The sequence below is a fragment of the Psittacula echo genome (assembly GCF_963264785.1).
Source record: "Psittacula echo genome assembly, chromosome: 2".
NCBI classification, from domain to species: domain Eukaryota; kingdom Metazoa; phylum Chordata; class Aves; order Psittaciformes; family Psittacidae; genus Psittacula; species Psittacula echo.
In genome coordinates, this window is record NC_137737.1 from 53,439,934 (window position 1) to 53,464,150 (window position 24,217).

The 24,217-nt window shown below is 39.2% G+C and overlaps 1 protein-coding gene across 21 annotated transcripts in view; it reads left to right on the forward strand.

The window, feature by feature from the left end:
* KMT2C (lysine methyltransferase 2C) overlaps positions 1 to 24,217 on the forward strand; it is a 197,699-nt gene that overhangs the window by 68,801 nt on the left and 104,681 nt on the right. For all 21 annotated transcript variants that reach the window (XM_080610019.1, XM_080610008.1, XM_080610016.1 and 18 more), the window contains 3 exons: positions 7,913 to 8,119; positions 11,195 to 11,334; positions 13,045 to 13,154. In XM_080610019.1, the coding sequence (XP_080466145.1) occupies positions 7,913 to 8,119; positions 11,195 to 11,334; positions 13,045 to 13,154 (457 nt within the window). The remainder of the gene's footprint in view (positions 1 to 7,912; positions 8,120 to 11,194; positions 11,335 to 13,044; positions 13,155 to 24,217) is intronic.

Below are 24,217 nucleotides of genomic sequence, written 5' to 3' on the forward strand. Positions count from 1 at the left end.
CGGGCTAGGGATGCTGCATATGGAGTCTGCTTGCACATAGGGACTGAGAATGGAGTGTGCTTAGTGAAGAGAGAATTTTTGAGCTTGTGGCTTCAATGTGCTAAAGCTTTGCTTGAGCACATGTGGTCTGCTTGGTGAGGTTAGAAACTTTTAGAGAAATGAGTGTGGACTGATTTCCATAGGGTTACAGAAAGTGTATCTGAACTTCAGAAATGAATGTAGTAAAACTTTACAAGTTTCACAGAACAGCAGAAAGGTTGATCAGAGATCTGCAGTACCTTCCAGTTAAGTAATCTAGAACCCCTGAGTCTGTAAAAGAGATTGGAGGAAGAAGATAAGAAGCTTTAACATCATAGGTGGCATGGGGAGGGTATCCTGACTGTGAAGTTTCTTTTAATGCAGGAAGCTGGAAGTCATCAAATGAAACTTTTAAGGGTTAGATGCAAAATAAAAAGAGGTGATTCTTTGCACAGCAGATAGTTGTCTAGAGTGACACAGAAGTCCTTGATGATGGATGTTGTGGATTGCCGAAAATGTAAGGTCAAGAGCAGACTGGTCAAAAGAAATGGAGAATTACTAAATATTTAGGAATCACAGCTCATACAGGGAAGCCCTGAACTGAAAGTACTGGGACGCATGGGTAGTATCGTATGTTTGCCCTGCTCTTTAATATCCCCTGTGCATCTGTTTATCCTATTTCTAACACTGACCATACAGGGCTGGATGAACCTTTAATCTGACCCAGCAGAGTTCTGACTAAAGAGCTCCACTCTGTTGTATTTCATTGCTTCTCTAAACATGCTTCTGAAGAAAAAATACAAAGTTTGAATTATGCAGAACAGAGTATTTTTTTAATTCCCTAATGTGACTGAACAGTTTTGATGATGCTTTCTTGAGAGCCTGCTATTTAAAGGCAATATACGGTATATGTTAAATTTCAGCAATTTTCAGGTAGTAAGACCCTTTTTAGTATTTGTATGAAGTTGCCTCCTGAGAGATGCTGCCACCTCTGCAAGGTTTATGCAGTTTTGGTGTGATCCATGTTGTCTTGCCAGAAGAGGAGATTTGGCTTTGAATGACCATACTTTTTGGGCAGAAGGGCACAGTGAAGATACAGGCCACAGTACTTTCTATTCTTTGGGTTTTATCACTCAGAGGTTAAATCACCTCTCAAAATTGTGTGGTGTATCACATTCCAGGTATACTCACAGTTGCATTCAATATGGGAGTTTTGTTTGAGAGTACAAATCTGTTCAGATGGAAATTAAAGAAGGATATCTACATGGCCTTGATGTAGTCCTAAATTCACTTTATTCAGCTCTGGCATTCTGGTAACCTCTCCTGCATTTAGGGCATGTGAAATTCTAGCTGAGCTTTAAACATTAAAATAAAAATGTCATTAAAATGTGTTGGTTTGGTGGTGGTGTTTGGAGGGTAATGTTTTCTTTCTCTCAAATGAGAAGAGTATCATTAAGTTGATTATTTGGCTGTAGAACTCCAACTGTGCCAGTTTGAACAAACTGGAAAGCAATTATTGTCTAATGCAGTTTAATTGCTTTGTGCAAATAAAGTTTAAAAATTCTGTACCTGAAGTTCATATGAACTCCCTCCTGCCCTCCTTTTCTTGAAGGAATTGTACTGCATAAGTTAAATACTCCTGTAAAATACACTCCCTCTACTCTGCTAGTGTGAGACCCCATCTGCTGCGCTGTATTCAGCTCTGGGGCCCCCAACACAAGGACGTGGACCCTGGCTGGATGCCTGCCCCATCCCTGAAGTGTTTGAGGCCAGGTCAGATGGGGCTTTGTGCAGCCTAGTCTAGTGTGAGGTGTCCCTGCTCATGGCAGGGAATTGGGACTGGATGATCTTTAAGGTCCCTTCAACTCAAACCATCCTGTGATTCTGTGGAATAGTGTTAAACCACTTAAAATATTCCAAGTTGTTCTGTGATTCAGTTTCCTGCTAGGAGGAGGACACTTCCCATGTCAAACACTTAAATACAACTTGCAGCTTAGAACTTTTGCGTCTTTCTCTTTGTGGTATTCCCCATGTTGCACTTTGCATCCTTCTCTGTCCTTAGTATCATTCGTTCAGAAGGGTGATATATTGGGTTGCTAACCCTGCAGCAGTGGAAAGTTTTTATGCATTGTGTAATGAGCTTTCTTGGTCATTTCCTTTCAAGCTTCTTCATTACTGAGATCCAGATAATTACAAGATATTTAGATGAAGCTGAAAAGCTTAATCTAAACCCCTGAGTTTTAGAATAACTTCACCTCTGTGAATATCTCACATATATTAGAACTCACACTGATACAGACTCCCAGCATTGTTTAAAGCCAGGTCCTGATTTGAGTTTCCAAAATGATAGAGTGGTGCATCTCCACTAAGGAGAAAAACAATTTACTTTTTAACTAACACAACATAAAATGAGAGTGAAGGCAAAGTAGTTTGTGCATTAGCACAACTTGGCATAGGGGAATAAATAGTGGGTCCCCTGTAGTGTTTAATTCAGCCTTTTAACATATGTTAAAACTACCAACAAAGTTAGGTGGGAGAAGAATTCTCAAGGCCAGTTTTTATCAGTCTGCTTTGGTAATCAGAGCAAACGATGCACTGAAGTTTTGTTTTGCTCCGAAATATGTAATTTCATTGTGCTGAGCTTAATTTTACTTGTGAAAAATAGATGTTAAAACCAGTTTAACTTCCTGTAACAACTTTGCCCATGCAAATTATATTTCACAAATATAATCCATTGCTGTTTCCTGTTTAAACAGCAGCAATGACCACTGCTTTTAATGAGATTGATGGAAAAGGCTAATGCACAGTCAAGCCTCTTTGATAATGGGCCTCCCAAGGGAGGCTGGGAGGGATTTGAGAAAAGGTAAGGGGAGAGCATCTCTTGAGCTGAATAAATGAGTTTGTATTTCTCCTGCTGCAGACAGCTTCTGTTCATCTCTGGAGGATGCTTGGTTTTCCCTGTGCATATTCTCCTGACAGAAGGGGACCTTTATTCAGCTGCCGTATTTTCTTGAATCTACCTCCTTCACCATTTAGTACTAAAAGGGTTGTATAAATTCAAGCGTCTTGGCAATAGGTATGCTCAACATAGGCCACTTGCTGTCTTCTTTGGCATTCAGTTGTACAGGGATGCTGTAGGCATGGGAGGAAGTCATTCCTATGAAAATGAGGAAGGGAAATTTATTCCCCCAGCCTTATACACAGAGTTGTGGGTGGATGGCAGTGCCCTGTATCATTGCAGACTGCCATGCCTTCTACCCAGGTATGAAAAATAGGGAGGACAGTGAGAGGTCACATCTGATACTGTTGAGGGTCTCACAAGCTCATTTAGACCAATCTGAAGATTTCCACCAGCTGCACAGCATGGTACTCTTGCAGACACAAGTGTAGGTCTGTGAGATACAGGACACTGCATAAAACCTTTGATGTTTACGTAAGTCAGTCAGCACATCTGCTTATTATCACAGAGCCTTGGCTGACACAGGATACCCCAGTGCCATTTCCCAGTGCAGAAGGATCCAGGAGGGGCTTCTGCTTCCTCTTGGGAGTATAGCTACTGTGGCACTTGGTGTGCTTGAAGTGTTGGTAATCCTGATGGTCAGTCTTAATTCTGTTTAAAAAAATGTTTGAGGACTGTCAATTTTACCTTAATTCTCTGGCTGAATGTTTGCAAGCAAACCAGAAAATGTTTCTCTGGCTGTAATTAATATTGTGCAACTAGTTGCCTGATGCTGTATGTGTGGAAATGAGCTCCTTTCAACAGGAAAGTCTGTGTTTTAGGATGAGTCCTAATGACTGTACACTGTCGGTCAAGTAGAGGAAACAGTGACTGTTCTACCCCCTTCCTCCAGGACTAGCTGGCTGATGCGCATTTTGTTTTCCTTTGTCAGGATGTGGACTGGGGAGGGTTGTAGCATCTTAGATTCTTGTAAGGGAGCCGAGTAAATTCTGCATGAGGAAGAGGCAGTGACCAGGCAACTCGGTGAAATAAGAACTTGTAGATCTTGGCAGTGGTGCTGCAGCCATTTTCTTCTACATATTTCTTGTTAGCAAGGGCATTTTTCTAACCACATCCAAGTCTGGATCTCCTCTTATGGCTTGGTAGGAACAGACATGACCTTCAGACATTATTATTGCCTCTTACTACATCCCCTAACCCCAGTTGTGTGTCTGGTTTGATCTCAGTGTGGTTTTTTACTCTGCATTATGTATTAAGATTTGTGTGCATACAGATGTATGGAAATCATTTGAGATGAGGTGTGATACATAAGCACCTACTGGTGATAAACCACCTGTGGAATTTTAATCCTATATAGAAAAATAGTATTTAGACTCATAGAACGGTTTGGATTGGAAAGGACCTTACAGCTCATCTGGTTCCAACCTCCTGCCATGGGCAGGGATACCTCACACTAGATCATGTCACTCAAGGCTGTGTCTAACCTGGCCTTGAACACCACCAGGGATGGAGCATTTACCACTTCTCTGGGCAACCCATTTCAGTCCTCACCACCCTCACAGTAAAGATTTTCTTCCTTATATCTAAACCTGAAACCTGTTTGTTCTGGGAATGTTTAGGAATTAAGTTGAAGTTACAGGTAATGATAAATTTACATTTTGGTTTGGCACATCGTCGATACATCGTAAATGGAGTATTGGTGAGCTTTCTCTTTCTTTTTTTCCTTAGTAGCATATAAAAAGATACGTGACACATCGTCTCTTGCTTGTTATCCATTTTGAATTAGCCTGTTCTGAAAATATGCTAATTACGGTAACAGATCTAGGGTTTGATCTTAAGAGTTGTCAGTATCTCAATTTCGTTATCTTCAATATGAGAGCTCTTCTTGCACCACAGATTTAGATCCTCTAATTGCATATTGACATATGGAAAGTAGATTTGTAAGTACTTTCTGCAATCCTCAGATGATAGGAATAAAACTCTACCTTCTGCCCATACAGACATAACTTAAAATATTTACTGAGCACTTCCACCTAAAAGGCTAACGTGATGGAAATGGCCACTTTGTACTGTGATGTGCTGGGAAGTGGAGGACTGTGGCTTTCCTGTGGAGGGTCTCTCTTCTAGCATCCATCAAGATGCTAGGCAAGGAGTACATTGCCCCTAGTTGTTTCTAGATATTTGGGTACCTGATACATTTGAAGCCCCTCTGCTTACCCTCCCTGGAAGGTGTGACACCTGTTTCTCCTCCTTTATCTTCTCCCACCTCTGTCTCAGCCCCACAGACTCTTGGCAGTGGTCTGGGAATGTTCTGCTGCTCCTATCTTCAACTTCTGCATCTGTGTGTTCACAAACCTGTAGCGAAGGGTTCCCCAGCCCCCTCCCTGCAGTGAGCACTCACTTCAGCTGCGGTCCCCAGCTTTGCTGGAGCAGGAGCAGTAGCACAAACCATATGATTCTTGACAGCTTCGCAGCTGTCCGCACCACGCTGCAGAGTAGCTGTGAAACTCGCTGCTCCTGTTGTTTCGCTTCACTCTGCCTGCAGAAAGCTACTGCTGGAAGTTGTGATACCAGAGCTGCCTCACAGGCTCCAGAAATATCTGCTTTACCCTGTGTTCCTTTTTTGAATCATACCCCTTTAAAAGTTAGTTTATTTTTACTTTTAATTTTACTGTTTCGTGTTTCTTTTCCATAAACATTAACATCATTGCGTATTTGCTATGATTTCACTTTAAGAAGCTTTGTTTATTTAGTTGTAATTATCCTTGAGTCTTTTAATGAGCAGTGATAGTCTGTCCTAACAGGATATATGAATAATTATTTATTCCACTGTGGATAATCTTGTGTTTGTAACTAGTCTAATTTATATACCATGGTGCTGCCTGTTTAAATCTCTTAAGTCTCCTCACAAGTCTCTGTAGCCTCAACTAACATAAATAGCTTTGCTTTCCCTTCTTACAAACTCTGCCTGCAAGGCCAGATCAGGTTTCGTTGGTTGTCTAGTCATTATATTCTCTGACATATAAATAATAATCTATTTGTTACTCTGTCACATTGAAAACCAGCTTTAAAATAGACCTATGTGCTGTTTAGCTGTAACTAGTCAATTTCCCTTGTTCTTATGCCACGTTTATCCATATTTTCTCTGCACCCTTTTATTTTTGGGTACCTTTTCCCTGAAGATTTCTGGAACGTGACAGACATTCACCATCAGCTCTGGGGTTTGTTGTGCTGGTTCACACCGGTCCTGCGTTCAGGCAGAAGCAGCAATGGATATGCAACCGCAGGAACGAGTATGGGGGTGAATGCTTCCCAGCTGCCCTATGATAGGGTATTAATCTGACTACCATGAATGGGACCTATTTTACCTGCCCATCAGTCTGCATGTCCCCAGAGGTCTGTCTGCCTTAGGGAAAGTGCCATCCTACCTACAGAGCATAAAAGTATTTGGCTTCATTGTGGCCTCGTAACATGCTGCTCCCTTCCTTAACATCTGACTGTCTGGTATTGCTAGTACTGTAATAGTAAAGCAGTTCAGAGACGCTTTACATAGCCACTTGTATTTTCTTCCTTGTTTTTTAATTTCCCGGCTAGGGTTGCTCTACAGCAAGGACAAAAAGACCCATCCCAGAGTATGCTAAACCAAATCTAAATCAAAGGGGCTTTGCTGGATTCTCAGGGTACCTGTTCTGGTCCAGAACTTTCCTTTCCTGCTTTCACCTTTTTCTGTTGCTGCTTTTGCCTCACCTGGCTGAAAAGTACAGGCACTCTTCCCCCCCACCCCCAAATTTAGTGGTTATTATACAGGAGTTTAGCCTTAAAGTTTTCTCTTCCTCCCACCTTACTTCTCTCCACTCATCCACCCAACACAGAGTGTGCCAAACCCAAATGTGCCACCTAGGAGATGCACTGAAATGAATTTAATTGGGATCCAGGCAAAACCAAGCCTCTATTCCCTGAGGCATCTTTTTGGGGTCTTAGGGGCATAAATATGAAGAAAACAGAATTGCTCATTTAAGCATAAAAAAGTGTTAAATGGCCTTCTTTTAATGCAAACTGCATTAGTTGCAGAACTTCACATTTGAAGTTTGTGGATATGTTTATTATAGAAATATTTTTCAGTAGCTTCCATATGATGTGACACAAGGAGTGCTGTCAGAGCTGTCATTTCAGTGCTGTTGCTATGTTCTGCATGTTAAAACATAATTGCAAATGGCACAAGGGATATTGTTGCGGTCACAGTTCTGTAAATATAAATTCCCTCTAGTAAAACTTTTCGGTATCATTTTGATTTTAAATATTGAAGTAAACAAGGATATTTGGATTTGTGTATGTTGTAAGCCCTGGTATGTGGGACTGTAGCCACTGCTCTGATATTGTCATTGTTCCTTTTTTTACCCCCATGTTTCATTAAACCTTTTGGTGTTTAGTATTTATACACTGCGTTACACATAAAGTGTATGCGCTTACAGAAAGGTGTATGTGTGTAGTAATGTCCTAACCGTGTTCGAAAAGACAGAGCTTTGCCTTTTCCATGATGGCAACAGTGAGTTTTTTTTAACGGGTGTGAGGTGTTAATCGAGTTCTTCCTCCCATTCTTTTCTTCCCCCCACCCCCTATTTTCCAGTGCCTTTTTGCAAGCATGTGTTTAGGGATACAGAACTTTTGAACAAAAAGGTTATAATAATAATTTGAATATATGTAGGGGGTTTTGTTTTGTTAATCACACACTTTTTTTTATCAAAAAAGTTCTTTTAATATAATTTTACATTAGCTGGAAATAATGTTCTTGAATGCTGAGCTTTGATACCTGACAGGACTTGGGGAACTATTATTTATTTATGTATATGAATAGTTAAATTAAAGTTGCTCTTTGATGGTATATCCTGTGCTGTTTCCCTCCCCAAAAAGAAATAATTATCTTCCCTTTCACAGCGAACAACTCTGCGCCTTTTGTTACTGTGGAGAACGGAGCTCATTAGGACAAGGAGACTTAAAACAATTCAGTCCAACTCCTGGGTATGTTATCCCATGGAAAATCCAGCCTTTAAGTAAGAGTGAAGCCAGCGACAGCATCGATGGAGCTTGTGAGAGAACTCCAAGGCAAAACTCAGTGCCGCGCAAACAGAGAGGGCAGAAGAAGTAAGTCCATTCTACAATAAATATTGGGGAGTTTGTTTGAAGTGTCTTTACAGATCCTGTATTGCAATACACAAATAACTTGTCCTTGTGAAAATGTGGGTCATCAACATTAGTAATTTTGAGTGATGGGACCCAACACACAAGCTGTATAGCAATAGCTGGCTCTTCCGTATTATCTACTCCTGCAGTTGGAGTAAAAGTACATACAAGATTAGAATCGTAGAATGGTTTGGAAGGGACCTTAAAGCTCACCAAGTTCCATACCCCTGTCACAGGCAGGGACACCTTCCACTGGACCAGGTTGCTGCGAGCCCTGTCCAACCTGGCCTTGAACACTGCCACAACTTCCTTGGGCAGCACCAGCCTTCTGACACTTGATGTGTTTTGTAGACTGGATTTACAAGCCTCTGCCCACCTTGCTGGAGGTTTTAATCCTACCCTCCAGAGCTGGTTCGTGTGGCATGGTGGTGTTGCAGGCACATAGCATGTGTTTCCTCCCCTTCAGAAATTTAGATCATTGGCATGTTTCCCACAGGGCAGTTTTAGCCATTGAAGGGCAGCATCCCGAGTGCTCTTGGGTCAGTTCCACCTTTCAGGAGTTCCGAAAACCAGCAGGGATCCACACAGCTCCGCAGCGAAGTTTACTGCAACACACGGTGTGTCTGGCAATGGCGCTTGAGGTGTGACGGATCGGAGAAGCGCCTTTTTAACTCAGTCTGCACTAGCTCCTACCTTGGGTACAGAGTTCTGGCCCCGCGGGTGGTGCTGGCCCCGCGGTTGCGTTCATCGGCAGGCTGTGAACGCGCGGCCGAGGGGTTGCGGCCCCGGGGGAAGCGGGCCTGCGGCGGGCGCCAGGCGCGCTGGAGCCCGCGGATTGGCTGCGGGCGGGGAGCCGCCGCCAGCCCGCGGGGCCCGGCCGAGGCACAGAAACAATGACGGAGGCGGTGGCGGCCGCGCCCGCCCGTGAGGCGGGGCCGCCTGAGGGGCCGTGGCCTCCTGAGGGTCTGCGGCGGAGGGGGCCGGTCTGGGCCGTGCTGCTGTGCCGCAGACCTGACCAGAATGATTAATTAAAGTGTTTAATTAACGCGTGTTCAGTTAGCTTTGTCGGGCTTGCCATGGCTGATGTGTTTGAAATTCAGCGCTGTGCTTACTGCTGCAGAGTTCAGTGTGTTTTGTACTTGCTTATGTGCTCAGGTACACAGTGTGTGTTTATATATTATGTCGGTGTTGTAAAAATGCACACAGTGTGACGCCGATATGAAAAAAATCTCATTTCTTAGCTAATAAAACTACCTCTCCTCAGACAGTTAGTCTGTTTTGTAGGCATGTGGAATACTATTTGCGAAAAGGCTAAGTACAGAAGACTGGGATAAGGTGGAGAGTGTTTCCAGTCAGCTTGAATTTGCAGAGTAGGTTGGGATGTTCTTTGGTTGGTTTAATCTTTTGAGAAAGCTTTCATGTTAATAATAATGACAGTTGGGGTTTAGTTTTTTTGCATAATGTTCCTGTAAACTCCTGTGTTTTGAATAACAGTTTGATGTTAGAGGTGGCTCTGCTGGATGCTGGTGATGTCCGGGAACTGGCTTTGCTGAGCAGAATGGGTTAATGCAGGGCTTCATTGTGAGGAGTTTTAATGTTGATAGTGTTAACCAGAGCTAACAGGTTTTGGGGTCTTTTTGATGTTCAGCTTCTGTCATGACACAGGTCATGAAGGTACTGTGTGATAACTGAAAACTTTTGAGATTTCCTGGGTGGTGCAAGGGAGATGCTGCTTTTTTCCCCAAAAGTTTTTTCACGTATTTCTGAAAGTCATTGCTGAAGTAAAGCATGTGTAGTTTTCAGGAAGGCACGGTTATCACAGGTAAAAAATCCCAGTGCTTACTGTATCTCTTGGCTTATTGGCGCCAATGGGTCATCTTTCACCATCTATTTTTAGAGGTTAGAAGCAGGAGAGCACTCAGGAAAGACAGGTGGTTTTGTGCTGTCTCAGTTCCAGAAACTGTGAAGTACCAGCAAACTTGTACATCTGATTTATTAATGTGGGAGAAAACAAGTTTCAAGGAACCTGAACAGAAAATGCAGCACCACCTTTGCTACCAACTGCTGAAGGATCAGAGATCAGGTGTCTTCTATCAGTAAGCCTAATGCACATCCTTAGACGTCCAAGATAGTGTTTTTGCCTGCAGGAAAAAAAAGAGGAAAGGTCATAACTTCTGTATTTTGTTTTAAGGAGTAATCTGAGTTTTCTGAATTGTTTTCTGTTGAGATTAGAACTTGGGGAACAAATTAATAAGGTTTTAAATGAGATCCTCCTATATCAGCACAAGTAATCTTTGTATCACTGGATTTTTCACTTACACCCTCTTACTCCCACTTCTCTCCCACCATCCCCCTGCCCTTTTTCTTTCTTTTGACATCTTGATGGCATTGGATAAATACTTATTTCCAAGCAGCTTTTTCACTCCTGTCCTGTTTTCTACCTCTCACCTCCTCCTCTCCCCTTACCTCTAGGCCCCTTATCTCTGTCCGTGGCAGTCTCCTTTGAGAATACTGCTAATTCTGCACCCTGGACCAGTTGTTCAGACTGCCTGGATTGAGCTGCAGCTGGTGATCACCACTTACACCTTTCTCTTTTATTCCTTTTGCATGTCTTCTTCCCCAGAGTAACACAGACTGCTTGCTCTTACCTAATTCTCCACTCCAAGGGTTGGTCAAGTTTTAATATCAGACTGTACTGAGTTACCGTCTGGGCTTGTACCATGACACAAACAGAAGTGGACTTCAAAAACAAAGAAGTGTGAAGAATTGGAAGAGAGCAGTCTGGGGAAAGGAGGGTTTTACCGAGTGCTTTTTTTGTCTACTGAATAGCAACTTTAACTGACAACTTTGTCATTGGGAAAAATGTTACACTGAAGTATGAGGAAGAAAGACTTTTGTTAATGTTGATTTATATTTTATCATGTTTGGAAAAATTGATATTCACTTTACCTGAGTTTTAGACCATTTACAAGTATTTAGCTAATTGAACAAAGAATGTGGTCACTTCTAAGTTTGTTTTTCTGCTCCCTGGTACAGATCTCGATCAAGTATAGCATCATGTACAAGTGTAAGCACCCAAACTGCTTCTGACGATCAGGTTGTCAAATTCTGGGATGAACTCAGTTTAGTTGGCTTACCAGATGACATTGATGTTCAAGCCTTATTTGAGCCAACAGGTAAGATATGTTGCTATCCTCCTTTTTTCTCATGCAGTAGTAGTGCTGTAGCTACAGTGACAGTGAGTGAAGCTTTTCTGCTGTTGATTTTCTGTGCTCTGCTGTTTGTCAAGCGTTTGATGATGCTTTTGAGGCTTTTGCCACTGTTACATGGTGTTGTTGCAGTCTCCTCTCCAAGTACTGGACAGAATCATTGTCAGCTTGTATGGGGAAACATCTGTAACCTATTGCTGGACCGGTGTTCAGGTAGTAATATCTTCAGTATCATGATTCTATTTTAGGGAGAAAAGGAAAAAGAAATAACTCACAGCTTCATTTAATTCTTAAAGTCCTAATCCTGTAGCCTGACCTGATCTCCTGCTGCTAATGGGGGGGTTACTAGCAATAATGAAATGGAATATTTAAAAGAGCAGTATTGCTAGAACAGTAGAGGCATAACATACTTGCATGTTTCCAGTATCTGCAGGTTTTCTGTCAGAAAACTGGTTTGTCACCTGCTCTTTCATTTTAATGGCACTTTTCTTTTTACTCGGTAATGAATTACTTTTTCAGAAAGCATCTATGTCCAAATGCTTTGATGCTGGTAGTCCCCTCATGTATTTTGCTGCAAAAATGGAAATATATTTGTGCAATAATATAAATGTCATTCTTTCATGAGTGTGGAAACTAATTTCATAGTCTAATTAAAAGCAAAACAAAAGTCTGGTTTTAAGTAGTTCTATTGTAGTATGGGTGGATGGAGGGGGTTATTAATCTGAAGGTTTTAAAGTTGTTATTTGTAGACGAGACTTCGCAAGCCCTTACAGAGATTTTGGGGGGAGTTTTTTGTTGCTTAATGATTAAGTTGACCAAGAGCCTAATTTCAGTAGCTAACGTAAAGCATCATTTCCAGTCTAGTATTTCTTTGAAAGTATGTATCATGTACATTGTTTTTTCCCAGAATTGAATTAGAAACTTATTTTAAGAGATACCTGTTGAATTCTGCAAATTCTGGATTTCTGATTATATCTCTATAATGTGTGTGTTGTATTGACACAGTTTTCTCAGTTTCTTATATGGTGTTTCCATTCATGCTTTATTTTGAATATTTACAAGTTTCATGTAGAATTCTGAGGCATTATATGAACATGTTCCACATGGGCATGCAGATCTGTATTAGATCTTTGGGAATCCTGAGTTAAGAGTACCTACATAGACAAATGTTACCTACAGTGAAATACAAGATTAGATGTAACTCTGTGTTTCTCACAGACTTTGCACATACAATCATGAAGTCATAGAGTCATGTAGAGCCCACTTATCATTGCAAGATCAGGCATAGCATCATAGGATCACAGAATGATTTGGGTTAGAAGGGACCTTAAAGACCATCTGCTTCCAACCCCGCTGCCATAGGCAGGGACACCTTCCACTAGACAGGTTGCTCAAAGCCTCGTCCAACCTGGCCTCAGAAAACTAGAAATGTTTTAAGAAAAGAGGAAGGTGTATTATGTATACAAGAAAATCACAGTGTATTTAGTGTCTGATAGTAACTGCAATATATTCAATGTAATGATAAGGGCATTAAATGTTGCAACAAGAAAAATGGGAGGAAGAGAGGCAGTTCATTTTATCTGGCAAGTATTTACTACTACAACTAAGTTCCATGTTTACAGGAAGTGCTTGACAGAGTTCTACAATGAAAGCTTTTTTCCTTTCATACTGCATTAGGTCATTGCTGGGCTCATCACCGCTGTGCGGAGTGGTCATTGGGAGTCTGCCAGACTGAAGAGCAGCTATCAGTGAACGTGGACAAAGCTGTTGTCTCAGGGAGCACAGAAGTGAGTAAAAAGACTTGAATGCTCAAGCTAGTAAGAAGACAGGGAGTGGGGTTGAAAAAAGATAGTAGATTAATGCAGTACAAGGTATGATCAAAAGTATTCACATGCGGATCCATGAGCTCGCAGCTGTAATAAGGTTTCTTTGCACAGGTCTTCATGATAAAACCTACAGTTGCAATTTTATTAGAAAGGCTTATAGATTTGCATGGAATATGTCATTAATAGTTGTGAGGTAACTAGAGTGTAAGAAATACCAGACTAACCTAAACAAAATACAGACAAAAGTAGATTTCAAATTAGCAAATGCCCCACTAGGTAGAGGAAATACTTATTTTACCAGTTTATATTTTGAAATTATATGACTCAAATACAGTAAAAAAAGTCTCAATTACTTTCGTACCAGTTTCATATAGGAAAACTAGTATTTACCACAAAGCCTCTGTTTTTACTTTAAATATTGATAGAAATACATCTATAAATAGCTAGTATTTTAATTTGAAATGGAAATGTTTTTGGGAAAGTAGGTACCTTTGAAAAGGACAGACTCCTGAAACCATACTCTGATAGCATTTTGAAATAATCAAAAGACCTATTTCACATTGGTTTTACCACTTATAGCTGTATTTTTTGGCATTATTCGATAATGTCTGGTAGATTATTTGAGTAATTTTAGGTTTTTTTCTGTATTAATCAGGCATGCTATCAGCAAATCTGTATAATTTTTGCTGGTTTTCCTAGGATCATGCTTAGACTTATTTTTGACTTGAGTCTTCATGATTTTCATGCATTACATTAAAATAAAGAAACGATGCAGTAGACATATTACTAAACGTTCTCCATTATGTGCACTAAAAAGCTGCTTTAAATCAGTCTGTCAATACAAGCCACATAACGCAGCTTTCTTGCACCTTCTACTTTTACTCATTTTGAATGCTTTGCTTTGAATAATTTAATTGATTTCTGTGTATCTGCTTTCAAAATAAAAGTCTTCAGAATGAATGAAACTGACAATATTAAGTTCTAGATGAGCTTGAAGATACTAAAACATTTTTGCCCGTGTGTAAAAAAGTTATAAAAGTAATCAAAACAGCCAAAATTTGTTACTTTTTTCTTTCTTTTAATTTTTTTAATTTTGTTTTTTTTTTCTTTTTTTTTAAATCTCACTGCTGAGTAGTTTTTGTCTCCTTGTTTTTTGGCTGCTGGTGGTGGCTTATAGTCATTTTGTCATTGGATTATTCCAATCTATAGTCATATTCATTTTAATATTCTTGTTTCTAACTGAAGTCCTTGCTGCAGTGATTGAAGCTTGTATTTTGCTCTTTTGAATTTCATCCTGTTTTCATTATTTCAGTTCTGTTTCTGTACCTTTCTCCTCCCCAGTGCCTCAGGGTGATGGTGCCTCACCTTCATGTCCTCAGGATGTTTTCAGTTTTGTGTAGGTGTTCATAATGCAAAAATTTAAATAAGAATTCTTGAAGAATGCCACATCTCTCTGGTCCGATAGTTCCCATGTCAGCCCTGTGTTTTCATGTGCTGCTCTGTAGCTTCTCTACTCATCTTCTCAAATGCTGTAAACAATTTTAAGATACCCCTGTTGCATGTTTCAGTGCAATGCAGAGATGAGAGAAATTTCAGTCAAGTGTCATTCTGCATGTATTCTATTCAGTCTTTGCCGAAACTGTTGAGTAACTTTGTTTGCTGTAATACAGCAGTTGGCCAGCAAAGAATTGTGTTGGTTTGGTTATTCTCTTCTATCATTCTTATGTCATTCCCAGGGAGAGCAGAGTAAAAGTGCAACTGTAATTGGTTCTATAGGAATAGCAAGATGAAGTGGGATGTCTTTATCCCCACAATCACTCCAGAGATTTTTTTTTGTTTTAAGTTTGTGTTTGTGGGGTTTTTTTTTTTTATTTTTCAAGAAATAAGGAGCAAACTCTTCTGTAATTCTCTGTTCCTGACTGCGGAGCAGCAACGTGGGGCTTGCTCAAAGAGTTTATGTATAACTGATTTGGAGCCCAAGTAGTCCTATATTTGCTTGTGTCCAGGATGTAGTGCTTGGTAATAATTTTTCCACTGCTTTTTAACTTGTTACTAAGCTAAAGAAGACACAAAAATGTATAAGGTGCTGGTTATCCTGTGTGATAGTGGAAAAGCTAAAGGGAGATTTTTATGTGAGGTATCTTTAAAAGTTTTGAATTCAAGGTATAGCAATTAATTTATGTTTTCATGTTTGCAGCTGCTTGTGCTTTGCTTTTGGGCTTCTTTCTAATGTGATGTAACTGCATTTTAAAAGTAAGGTTCCTATTTCAATGTTCTGAATACTGTTGGTAATGCAGATTCAAGTATGTGCTTAGGGCGTACAGAAAAATGGTTTAAATAAAAACAAGCTGTATGCTGTTTCCTCTACTTGCCACCAAATTTGCTTTGGATTTTGTTGCTGTTGTTTGCTTGGTTGGGAATTTCTGTCTTCTTGGAAATCCCTCTGGCAGGACATGGGTTTATGATGTGGTCTGCAGCATTGACATCTCTCCTTAGCTGGGAAGATACGTTTTTTTTTCCCTTATGTTTGTGTACAAATTAATTTTTGACATAAAAAACTTTTTCTTGATAGTATAGTCCGTTGGTTTAGGTCTTTCAATTTGTGGAGAGCATTTTGAGGCTGTTCTTACCTTGAGGGTCTCTTTAATTTCTAAGTTACATTCATGTTTCTCATTAGTTAGGCTGCCTATTGTTTGCCAGTCTGTTTTAACTGGATATGACAGTGTTTCTTATTACTCTGTTTACCAGTTGAGATGTCCATTGGGCTTCATTGAACTTGTGATTGCATTTGTAAAGCTTGTGTGGACGTATTTCAGTGACCTATTCTGAAGTATGTATGTTAATTCATTTTGGTTTTCTTCTTGGACCATGTTTGATGAAGGTTTAAAATACAATACTGCAGAGTATCTGCATGTTTCACAAAATACCCTGCTTAGCGTGTCCTTCTTCTTCAGTTTTTTTTTCTGATTCAGTCGTTTTGGAGGCCTGGCAAAGACACCTGACCAGTTTGTTACATATACTTTTGTCTAGACGTAGTTGGATTCTTTGACTTTAAAGTCTTGGGTTTGCCTCTCATTTAATATTAATGAGTGCACAAACATACATCTGTATATGTGAGGTGTTTGAAATCTTGTGCATCATGTTGTTTTGTGAAAACTGAAAAGGAAAAGCTGCAATACACAGTTAAGTTTAAGGTGGTAGGTGTGCTTTCGCCCTTGCAGCTGGTATAGGTGATGCGTTTGATCTCATTGCTTGTCTTGCTTGCTCTGCTTTGCTTAGCTCAGCAAGTGAGAGTCATGGCTTTTCTCAGAACCATTCTCCAAGTTTAAGAAGATATCAGGAAGAACTGGTGATCCAGGTGACAAGTGTAGTGTCACTGCTTTTCTCAACACCACTCACAAGAATTCACATACTTGTCTCTGGAGCTTATAAAGTATGTAAGTTAAAGAGCCTGAACACCCAGACCTGGCAGTTCCTCCCCCTACTGCTTTAATAGGTTTTTATGGGATTTTGGAGTAATTCTGTTGAAAGTTTTGGAAAAAACAAACAAACAAAAACCCAACTCTTTGGAATATAGACAGGGGAGAAAAAAAGCTTCCAGTGATTTTCTTGATCCAGACCTTAACTAAATTTTCTTATAATTTGTAAGCGCTCTACTCAGTACATAAATTGCCACAGTAAAGGAGCTGTCATATTGTCGGGTTTATGAAGATAGACTATCAGCAAGGTGTTTCTACAGATATTTGTGGTGAGATGCAAAGATGGTATGAAATGGATAGTAAGATAAACTAAGCAAAGGAAACTGAGCAGAAATCAGAGTTTTTGCTGAAAAGTAGAATAGATGTGGGCAAGTAGAGGTGTCTGTTTTTTCTTATATTTCTACCTTCAGTCTTATTCTTTCTTAACTGTGCTGCTTTTTGATAATTGAAAGTGTGAACTTACTGACATTATCATTTAAAATGGAGGCCTTTGGGGCTTGCATCTGCTCAGCTTTTAACAAGAGTGGTTTCTGAAATATTTTCAGTTCATTTTAAATAGTGCTTTATAATTTCTTTGTTTATTTTACATGTATTGAGTAGTTGGCTGTTTCTCTACTTGTCAGCTGTACATTTTCTAGCCATAGCTCTCCTGTATGCTACAAAGTCCCATACTTTTCTCATAGTATGTAAGTAGCTCAGTTCAAGAAGCGAAATGAAGGAAAACTCAGTACATAATGTGTTTTAACCACTTTTGAACAAACTGTACACAAGAAAGGCATGCAGTAGTAACTTTCCCAGCCAGTTTTCTCTTCTGATAAGATATAGAAAGCAGTTTACAAGTCTGGGAGAGTTTGTCAAGGACACTTAAGTCAAAGAAAACAGTATTGAACCAAAAAGGAGGTTCCTGTCTACTTAAAGTCTGAATAGGGGAAAACATGATAATAATGAAATGTCTAAAGCAGTCATTCCAAAATACTGGATTACTGTGTTTCCATTGTATAAAATGTGGATTCTGTTTGTTTCGAAATTCTGCATAGCTCTTTGCATATTTATCTGCTCCATAGCTTTCATTTTTCCAGTAGTAGTCAAGTGTTTCTTCAGGACCAAACTCTTGCAGCCAGACAGCTAAAAACTTGCTGTAGTCTTCTCCCACCCCTCCTTTGTTTTTCTTTAGTTAATCAGGGCAGTATCTTCTCTCTGTACAAGGCAGCTGTTTTCAGCTCCTGCTGGGTTTCTGCAGGCAGTGTTTATCATGTTATCATTGCTGAGAACTGTAGGAGTTGTTGCTTTGCACAGAGGCAAGCTAATCAATACTATCTTGCCTTGTTCCAGGCTCAGACCAATCTGCTGTTTTGACACTCCTCTCTCCTGTAAGCCCTTTTCACATGGAAACACAATCTCTGAAAAATTTTTTCTTAAGGCAGCATTCCCATGAATGCTGTCAGCAGAGGCAGGAGATTGTGCTGTTTGTAGATGTTTCCAAGTTGGGGCAATGTTACAAGGCTTGCATATTAAGTATCTCACACAAACTGTTTCTTAAAGCCCTTTCCATCTACTGTTTTTATTTCTTTGCTCAAGACTCAATTCTAGCATGATGCTTACCATCCTAAAAAATAAACTGATGGAAAAGTCAGGGAACATTTAAAATGATTATGGGTTTTTAAAAGTGTTTGTCCATATTTTGAATGTATTTTCACCCCTCGGCCTCAGTACTCTTCTTACCTTGTTGAGACTTCTCTATGTTTTTAGTGGTTCATGTAAGTTTACTTGTGCTGCTTTAAGCTGAAAGCTGATTTTGCTAAATGGATACTTCCTTCTGTTGTTCCTTTTATACAAAGATAACCATCAACATCTTAATACACTGTGAACGTCATGCTCTCTGGTGGATTGTGCCCATTTAGCTGTAGCAATTTTTCAGCTAGTTTTACTGTTTGTCGACATAAAAGCTGTGTTTGGATGACAGAATCCTCAAGATAGGGATGGTATTGGCTTCATATGTCTCAACAAAGCTGAATGGAGCATGTAGCAGTGTCTTTGTGTATATATATATATGTATATACATGTATATATGTATATATATATGTGTATATATATATATGTATATATATATATATATACACACTGCAGGATTTGCAGTTCCTAGGTGCTCTAAAAGCCTCTTGCTTCCCTTTTAATTATTGGAAGAGCTAGTAATTCTTAAAGCCAAGAAAAAACGCATAAAGAATATCATCTGTCATAATCTATACCATTGCTGGACAGAGTCCCCTGCATTTGCCCATTTTTCAAGGAGAAGCATTGTAACATGATACTAAATGAACAGCTCTGGTATTCAGAAGTTGCTCTCTCAACTCCTGAGGTTTTTTATGGTGCTTTTGCACGCACAAGGCACTTGGCTTCTCTTCAACTTGCTTTGCTGCAGCTTGGGAGTGACTACCTGGCTGCTCCTTAGGAGTGGCTTTGATTTTATCTTACCGAGGTTTTTTTCCTGTAGTTGCTTTTGTCTTGCAGCTGAGGAAGGAAGTACTGCAGGAAGTATTCTTCCAAAATAACAGCTCTACCTTTTATATGGGTTGCTCTCTCTTGGAGAACTCTGGCAGATGCTAGAGAAAGACAGGAATAGCGATGCATGTCTCATCTAAAAGGCACTTCATCTGTTTTTGGTCAGTTTAGTAGTTTCATTCAGTACCTAGCATGTTTCAGAAATACTGTAACAGTTCAGCAGTGGGGGAGGCCATGAGGTATTTCAGATTTCCATGAATTGCACTCTTGCTATTTTAGAATTACTCTTATGATCTCTAGCCATTTCCCTGATGATGATGATGACAAGTTTTCAAGGACAGACATAGCGACTAAGCATACAGCTTTGGTAGCGTTTTAACACTGTAAATTATCTTCTGTTAATTACTCCAGAATGGTTTGAATTTTGGACATCTAAAGCCAGGTCATTTGTGTCTTGAAGAATTTAAATCAGACTGTTCTTACAGCTTGATGATGATATCAGAAATGTCAGTTATTTCATAACTGTATTTTCTGAATTCTGCAAAGCAGCTATGATATCTTAAATTATCATAGCTGGTTTTGCTTTACGATGTCTAATTCTGCTGGAATGCCTTTTTACACCATAAGTGATGTCAGCACAGCTTTGGTAAACCTTTGTTCAGGTTCGGAAGCTGCCATGGCATCTGTATGTACATTCAGTTTTTTGCAGGTCCAGCAGTTTAAGTACAGATATTTGCCTGCTTTCTAAGATCTACAACTTAATTCTCATTCATATTGTCACATGAACAGTGATTAAAGTATGCTTTCATTTGAACCAAAATAAGCTTCACCATGATGTACTGTTGTTCCTTTGCATCATTGTCCTTTAGGAGCTGTTTGAAAAGTATACATCAACATAGAGGAGCCAGGCATAGGAAAGACCTGAGAGCAGGCAGATAGAAGAAGAAATAGGCTGACATTTAAAATTACTAGGATTATTGAAAATTTCACCCTTTCCTGTTTTCTTCTCACCTATAATCTGACTCTAGGAGCCAAAGCAAATAAAGCATAATTTAATATGCTTTATGCAAAAACATAGCTTTTTTGCCCAGTAGTTATTTTTAACCCCATAGCGACTTTTGCCAAATTGCAGTGATTTTTTTTTGTTTCAAGTTACCCAGTGGTATTTTGTGCATTCTGTTTTTTAATCTGCAGCAAAATGCAGAACACAAAACCCCTAAATTGTGGTTCTTACAGATAAAGAGTTTTGTTCCCAATCAAAACACATCACCTTTAAAACTATGGAGTTTAGGACTCTGCTTTCAAAAGAGAGTTTTCAGTTTCCCCATTTGTCTCATAGACCATGTTTTCTAGTGCAATATAAAATACATTTTTCAATATCCCTCCTGGTACTTAAGAAAATGAAATAATAGTTAAAACTGAGTAAATGTGAGTCAAGGACTTCACACTTCTCATATGTTTTTTGTAATTATTTTGGCACATCAAGTATGGATACCTTGGGGTCTAATAAAACTCCACACTTGCGTGTGGATCTTCAGTGATGTCTTTAAAAGTTTGAAAGGATTGCTATGAAGTAGAGCGCGGCTTGTCTGAATAGCATGATCATGAGAGGCAGTGGTATGTGGAAGAAATGTGGCTAATGTACAGATGGAACACTTTTGATGAAAGAGGTCTGAAATAGATGTTAATTTTGAATTTTCCACCTGTTGAGAAAGAAAACTTCATTTATTTTCCTAATGTTCCTGATGTAATTGTTCCTCTCTTATGAATACTTTGATACTTGAGTAAGTCTGTACATTAGTGAAGGAGAGAATGTTTATACATGTTGATTGTGATAGTCTAATTGAGGTTTGTTGAATGAATAGCTGACCTGTGCTTTTTCTTGTTGGCTGGATTAGTATTTCAGATTTGTCTTATCTGATGTGAGATATGCTATCATCAATAAGTAACTTTTCAAGTCACCCAGCCAGTGAAAAAAATAAGGGGATAAAAGATGAGGTATTAAGCTGAAACTATTTAATTAAAGACTTGTTTCAAAAATAGTCTGATAAGTATTAAGCTGTCTGACTTTGGGCCTATCCAAAATTTAATTTTAAAGAAATACATAATTTTTCATTTATTCTGCTATTATTTAACATATTTACTGTTAACATTCCAGAAAAGCTAGTATTGTGCTTCAGCGTGTTAAGGTCTTTGAAATTTTTATGAGTGAAAAAGTCTATTAGAAATGTGGACAAAATACTTACTTCAAGGCTATATGACACATCCCCAATTTAGCACTTTTTAAAAATTAGCGTCTCAAGAAACAGAAGATGTTCCTTTCTTTAGAGACATAAACCACACTGTCCTGTTTATCTGCTAAGATACAGTAGAGTATTAGTGCACCAAAAATGTTGGTGTTTGATTTGGAGCTTTTTCTAGGCACTTGTTTTGGGAATTCGAGTCTTACCAAGTGCAAGTACTTTAAAGTGTCTTTTCAGTCTAAATAGTAGTTTCTGGTTTCATAGCATATTATCATAATGATTCTGACCTGTTGATTAGAAAAAGGAGCTCAGGATTATGGGAGACCAGTTTAGCTGTAGTTAATTTTTATATCATCTTCGACGAGTTGATTCTATTTACAAGAGGAAGGCAGGCTTTAATTTATGAACCACATTTTGGAGGAGCATTTGTCTTCTCAGATGAAGCAGAAAAAAAGATTACATTTTTAAGCTACTTTTTTTTTTTTCTATTTTTCTTTTGATTAGCTTTGTCCTGAGCCTTCTGTGAAATAACAGCTGTGTTTGTATCCCTACCTGTTTGTTTGCAAATATATGAAAAAGACCCCAATCCTATGAATTTGTCTGCATAACAAGTAGTATTGCCAGTACACATTATAACTCACTGATTAGAGGGAAACTGTGGCTTGTTGTTTCTTTGGTCCCTAAGAAATAAGTGCTAGAGCTTAACCCCTGCCAGCTGTTGCAGTGGAACAGTGTATTCTAATACATACGTTTTAGGTTTAAGTAATTAACTTTGTTCAGAGTGAGAGCGGACTTCTTATAAACTGCCAGGTTTTTCTGTTTTCTGAATACAGTTTGTCTGACTTCATTGCTTGGTCACCTTGCGATTTTGCAGACCTGAACAGAAACACAATGTCATTTCTGGCAGGCGAATCTACATTAATTATCTTTCCCATAATAACTGGATTTCTGGAACACAGCAGCAAATGAGGAGGGAAAAGACTTAGGTTACTTAGGCAGCACAAGACGTCTTTCCTTAAGACTCTTCGTGTGGTTTCCTATAAAGGCAAGCGTTTGATTTTTCAGCCTCACCTATCCTTTTTTCTCTTCTGCTGCAGTGGTGCCGCTGGTTTCCTCCTATGGTGCCAGGAGGCTGCTCTGTGGGAGCTCACCCTCAGAGCGCTCCCTTGGCACTGAAGTTGGAAAGCAGAGTAAGCCTTAGAGTTTTTGGGCTGTGGGTTTTTTCAAGAGGATTGCTTTGAAAAATGCACCTTTCTTGAACTCCAGATGTTGAATAGGAGGGTACTAGAATCAAGGGAGAGAGATTGTTGCTACAGAGACATTTCTGAGAGAGTTTTGATGCTGAATAGATGATAGGCATTGCAGATGCTAAGGGCAGTCTGTGAGGTGTAGGAAGCAGAGAAAATGGACTAAGGGCACAGAATTAGAACCAGCAATAGCCCAGCAATGAAAGCCGAAAAGCCTAGCTGAGGAACATGAAAGGGCCTATGTTCCTGAAGGAATTTCCAGTGCAGGTTTCCTTTATTCAGTAACATTCAGTGAAATAATGTACTCAAAGCTCTGAAGTGAAATTGTTCAGTGTGTGTTCCAAACTGGTGAAGTGTGTTTCACAAAGACCTTTTCTTCCTTTTTGCATGACTTGAGTAGAAAACACTTTTTTCATAATACGCCCAAAGAAATTCTCTATATTCTTCTTTCTCCTTTCCCCCCCAGGGTGCCTGTCTTAAATGTTACTCTAAGCATTAAGGCAGTGACATACTAGCTCACGCTGAGGTGACGTGCTGTTGCTGGGCATTTCATCTCGAGATCTTATAATCTATCTATACCAAGTTATTTTGGGGGCATGTGTGTTAAAACCAGGGACAACCTGATCTCTGAAGAGCAAAGAAAGCCCATGAAAGGAAAACAGCACTGTCTTTTAAATCAAGATTGTACCTTCTTCCTCAGCTAGGGCTTCAGTTTTCTGGTGGGACTGACCCATTTTGGTGCTTTGTTGTAGAAAATGAGAATACAGATACTTGGGCTCTTTTTCCTTTCTTTCTATGCTCAGCAGCAGTAGTGTAATCCTTCAAGGTCTACAAGAGAAAGAAAATGACAATACAATGCCCCCAAATTTTAAATGTGGAACAAGGAAATAATAAAATGTTCTTTTAAAAATCTATGAAAATACTTACAAATTTATTTAAATTATTATCCCATTATTACATCTATAAGAAAAGACTAGTCAGTCTTTTGTAGTTATATTGGTTAGTTTTAGTCAAGGACGGGTCCTCATTATGCTTTGAGTAGTATAGAAATAAAAAGGCATCTTGCTTGCCTTCAGAAGTGTGCTCATTAAAAGATAACACTTGAATAAAAGGAGGAAATAGTTCAATGGGACAAGTTGTAGGTATATTTGCTGAGCTGTAGTGTTGCTTGGGAAGTGTTAGACAATTGACTTTAATTTGGTTTTGTAGCAGTTTCCCTTTTAAACAGTATTTTATTTAAGCATGTCTTTTAAACTTTTTAGGGATGTGGGTCACATGCTTTTTTGAATGAGAACTTTAAAGTTCAGAGTCTTTTATGAAACACAGATTTATAAAGTGATTTTGATTATTCCAATCGGAAGAGTCCCAGTAATACTTTTCCTGCTAATGTAAATTATATTATGGATTTTCATTTGGGGTTTTCACGCATCCTCAAAATTATCATGCAGACATATTTGAATTTAAAACTTAGGAGTTCTCATATCAGTGTGTCAGCATTAGTTTGTTTTTAGGCAGTTGACTGAAAACTACTGCTGAGATTGGTGTATTCAGCAGCT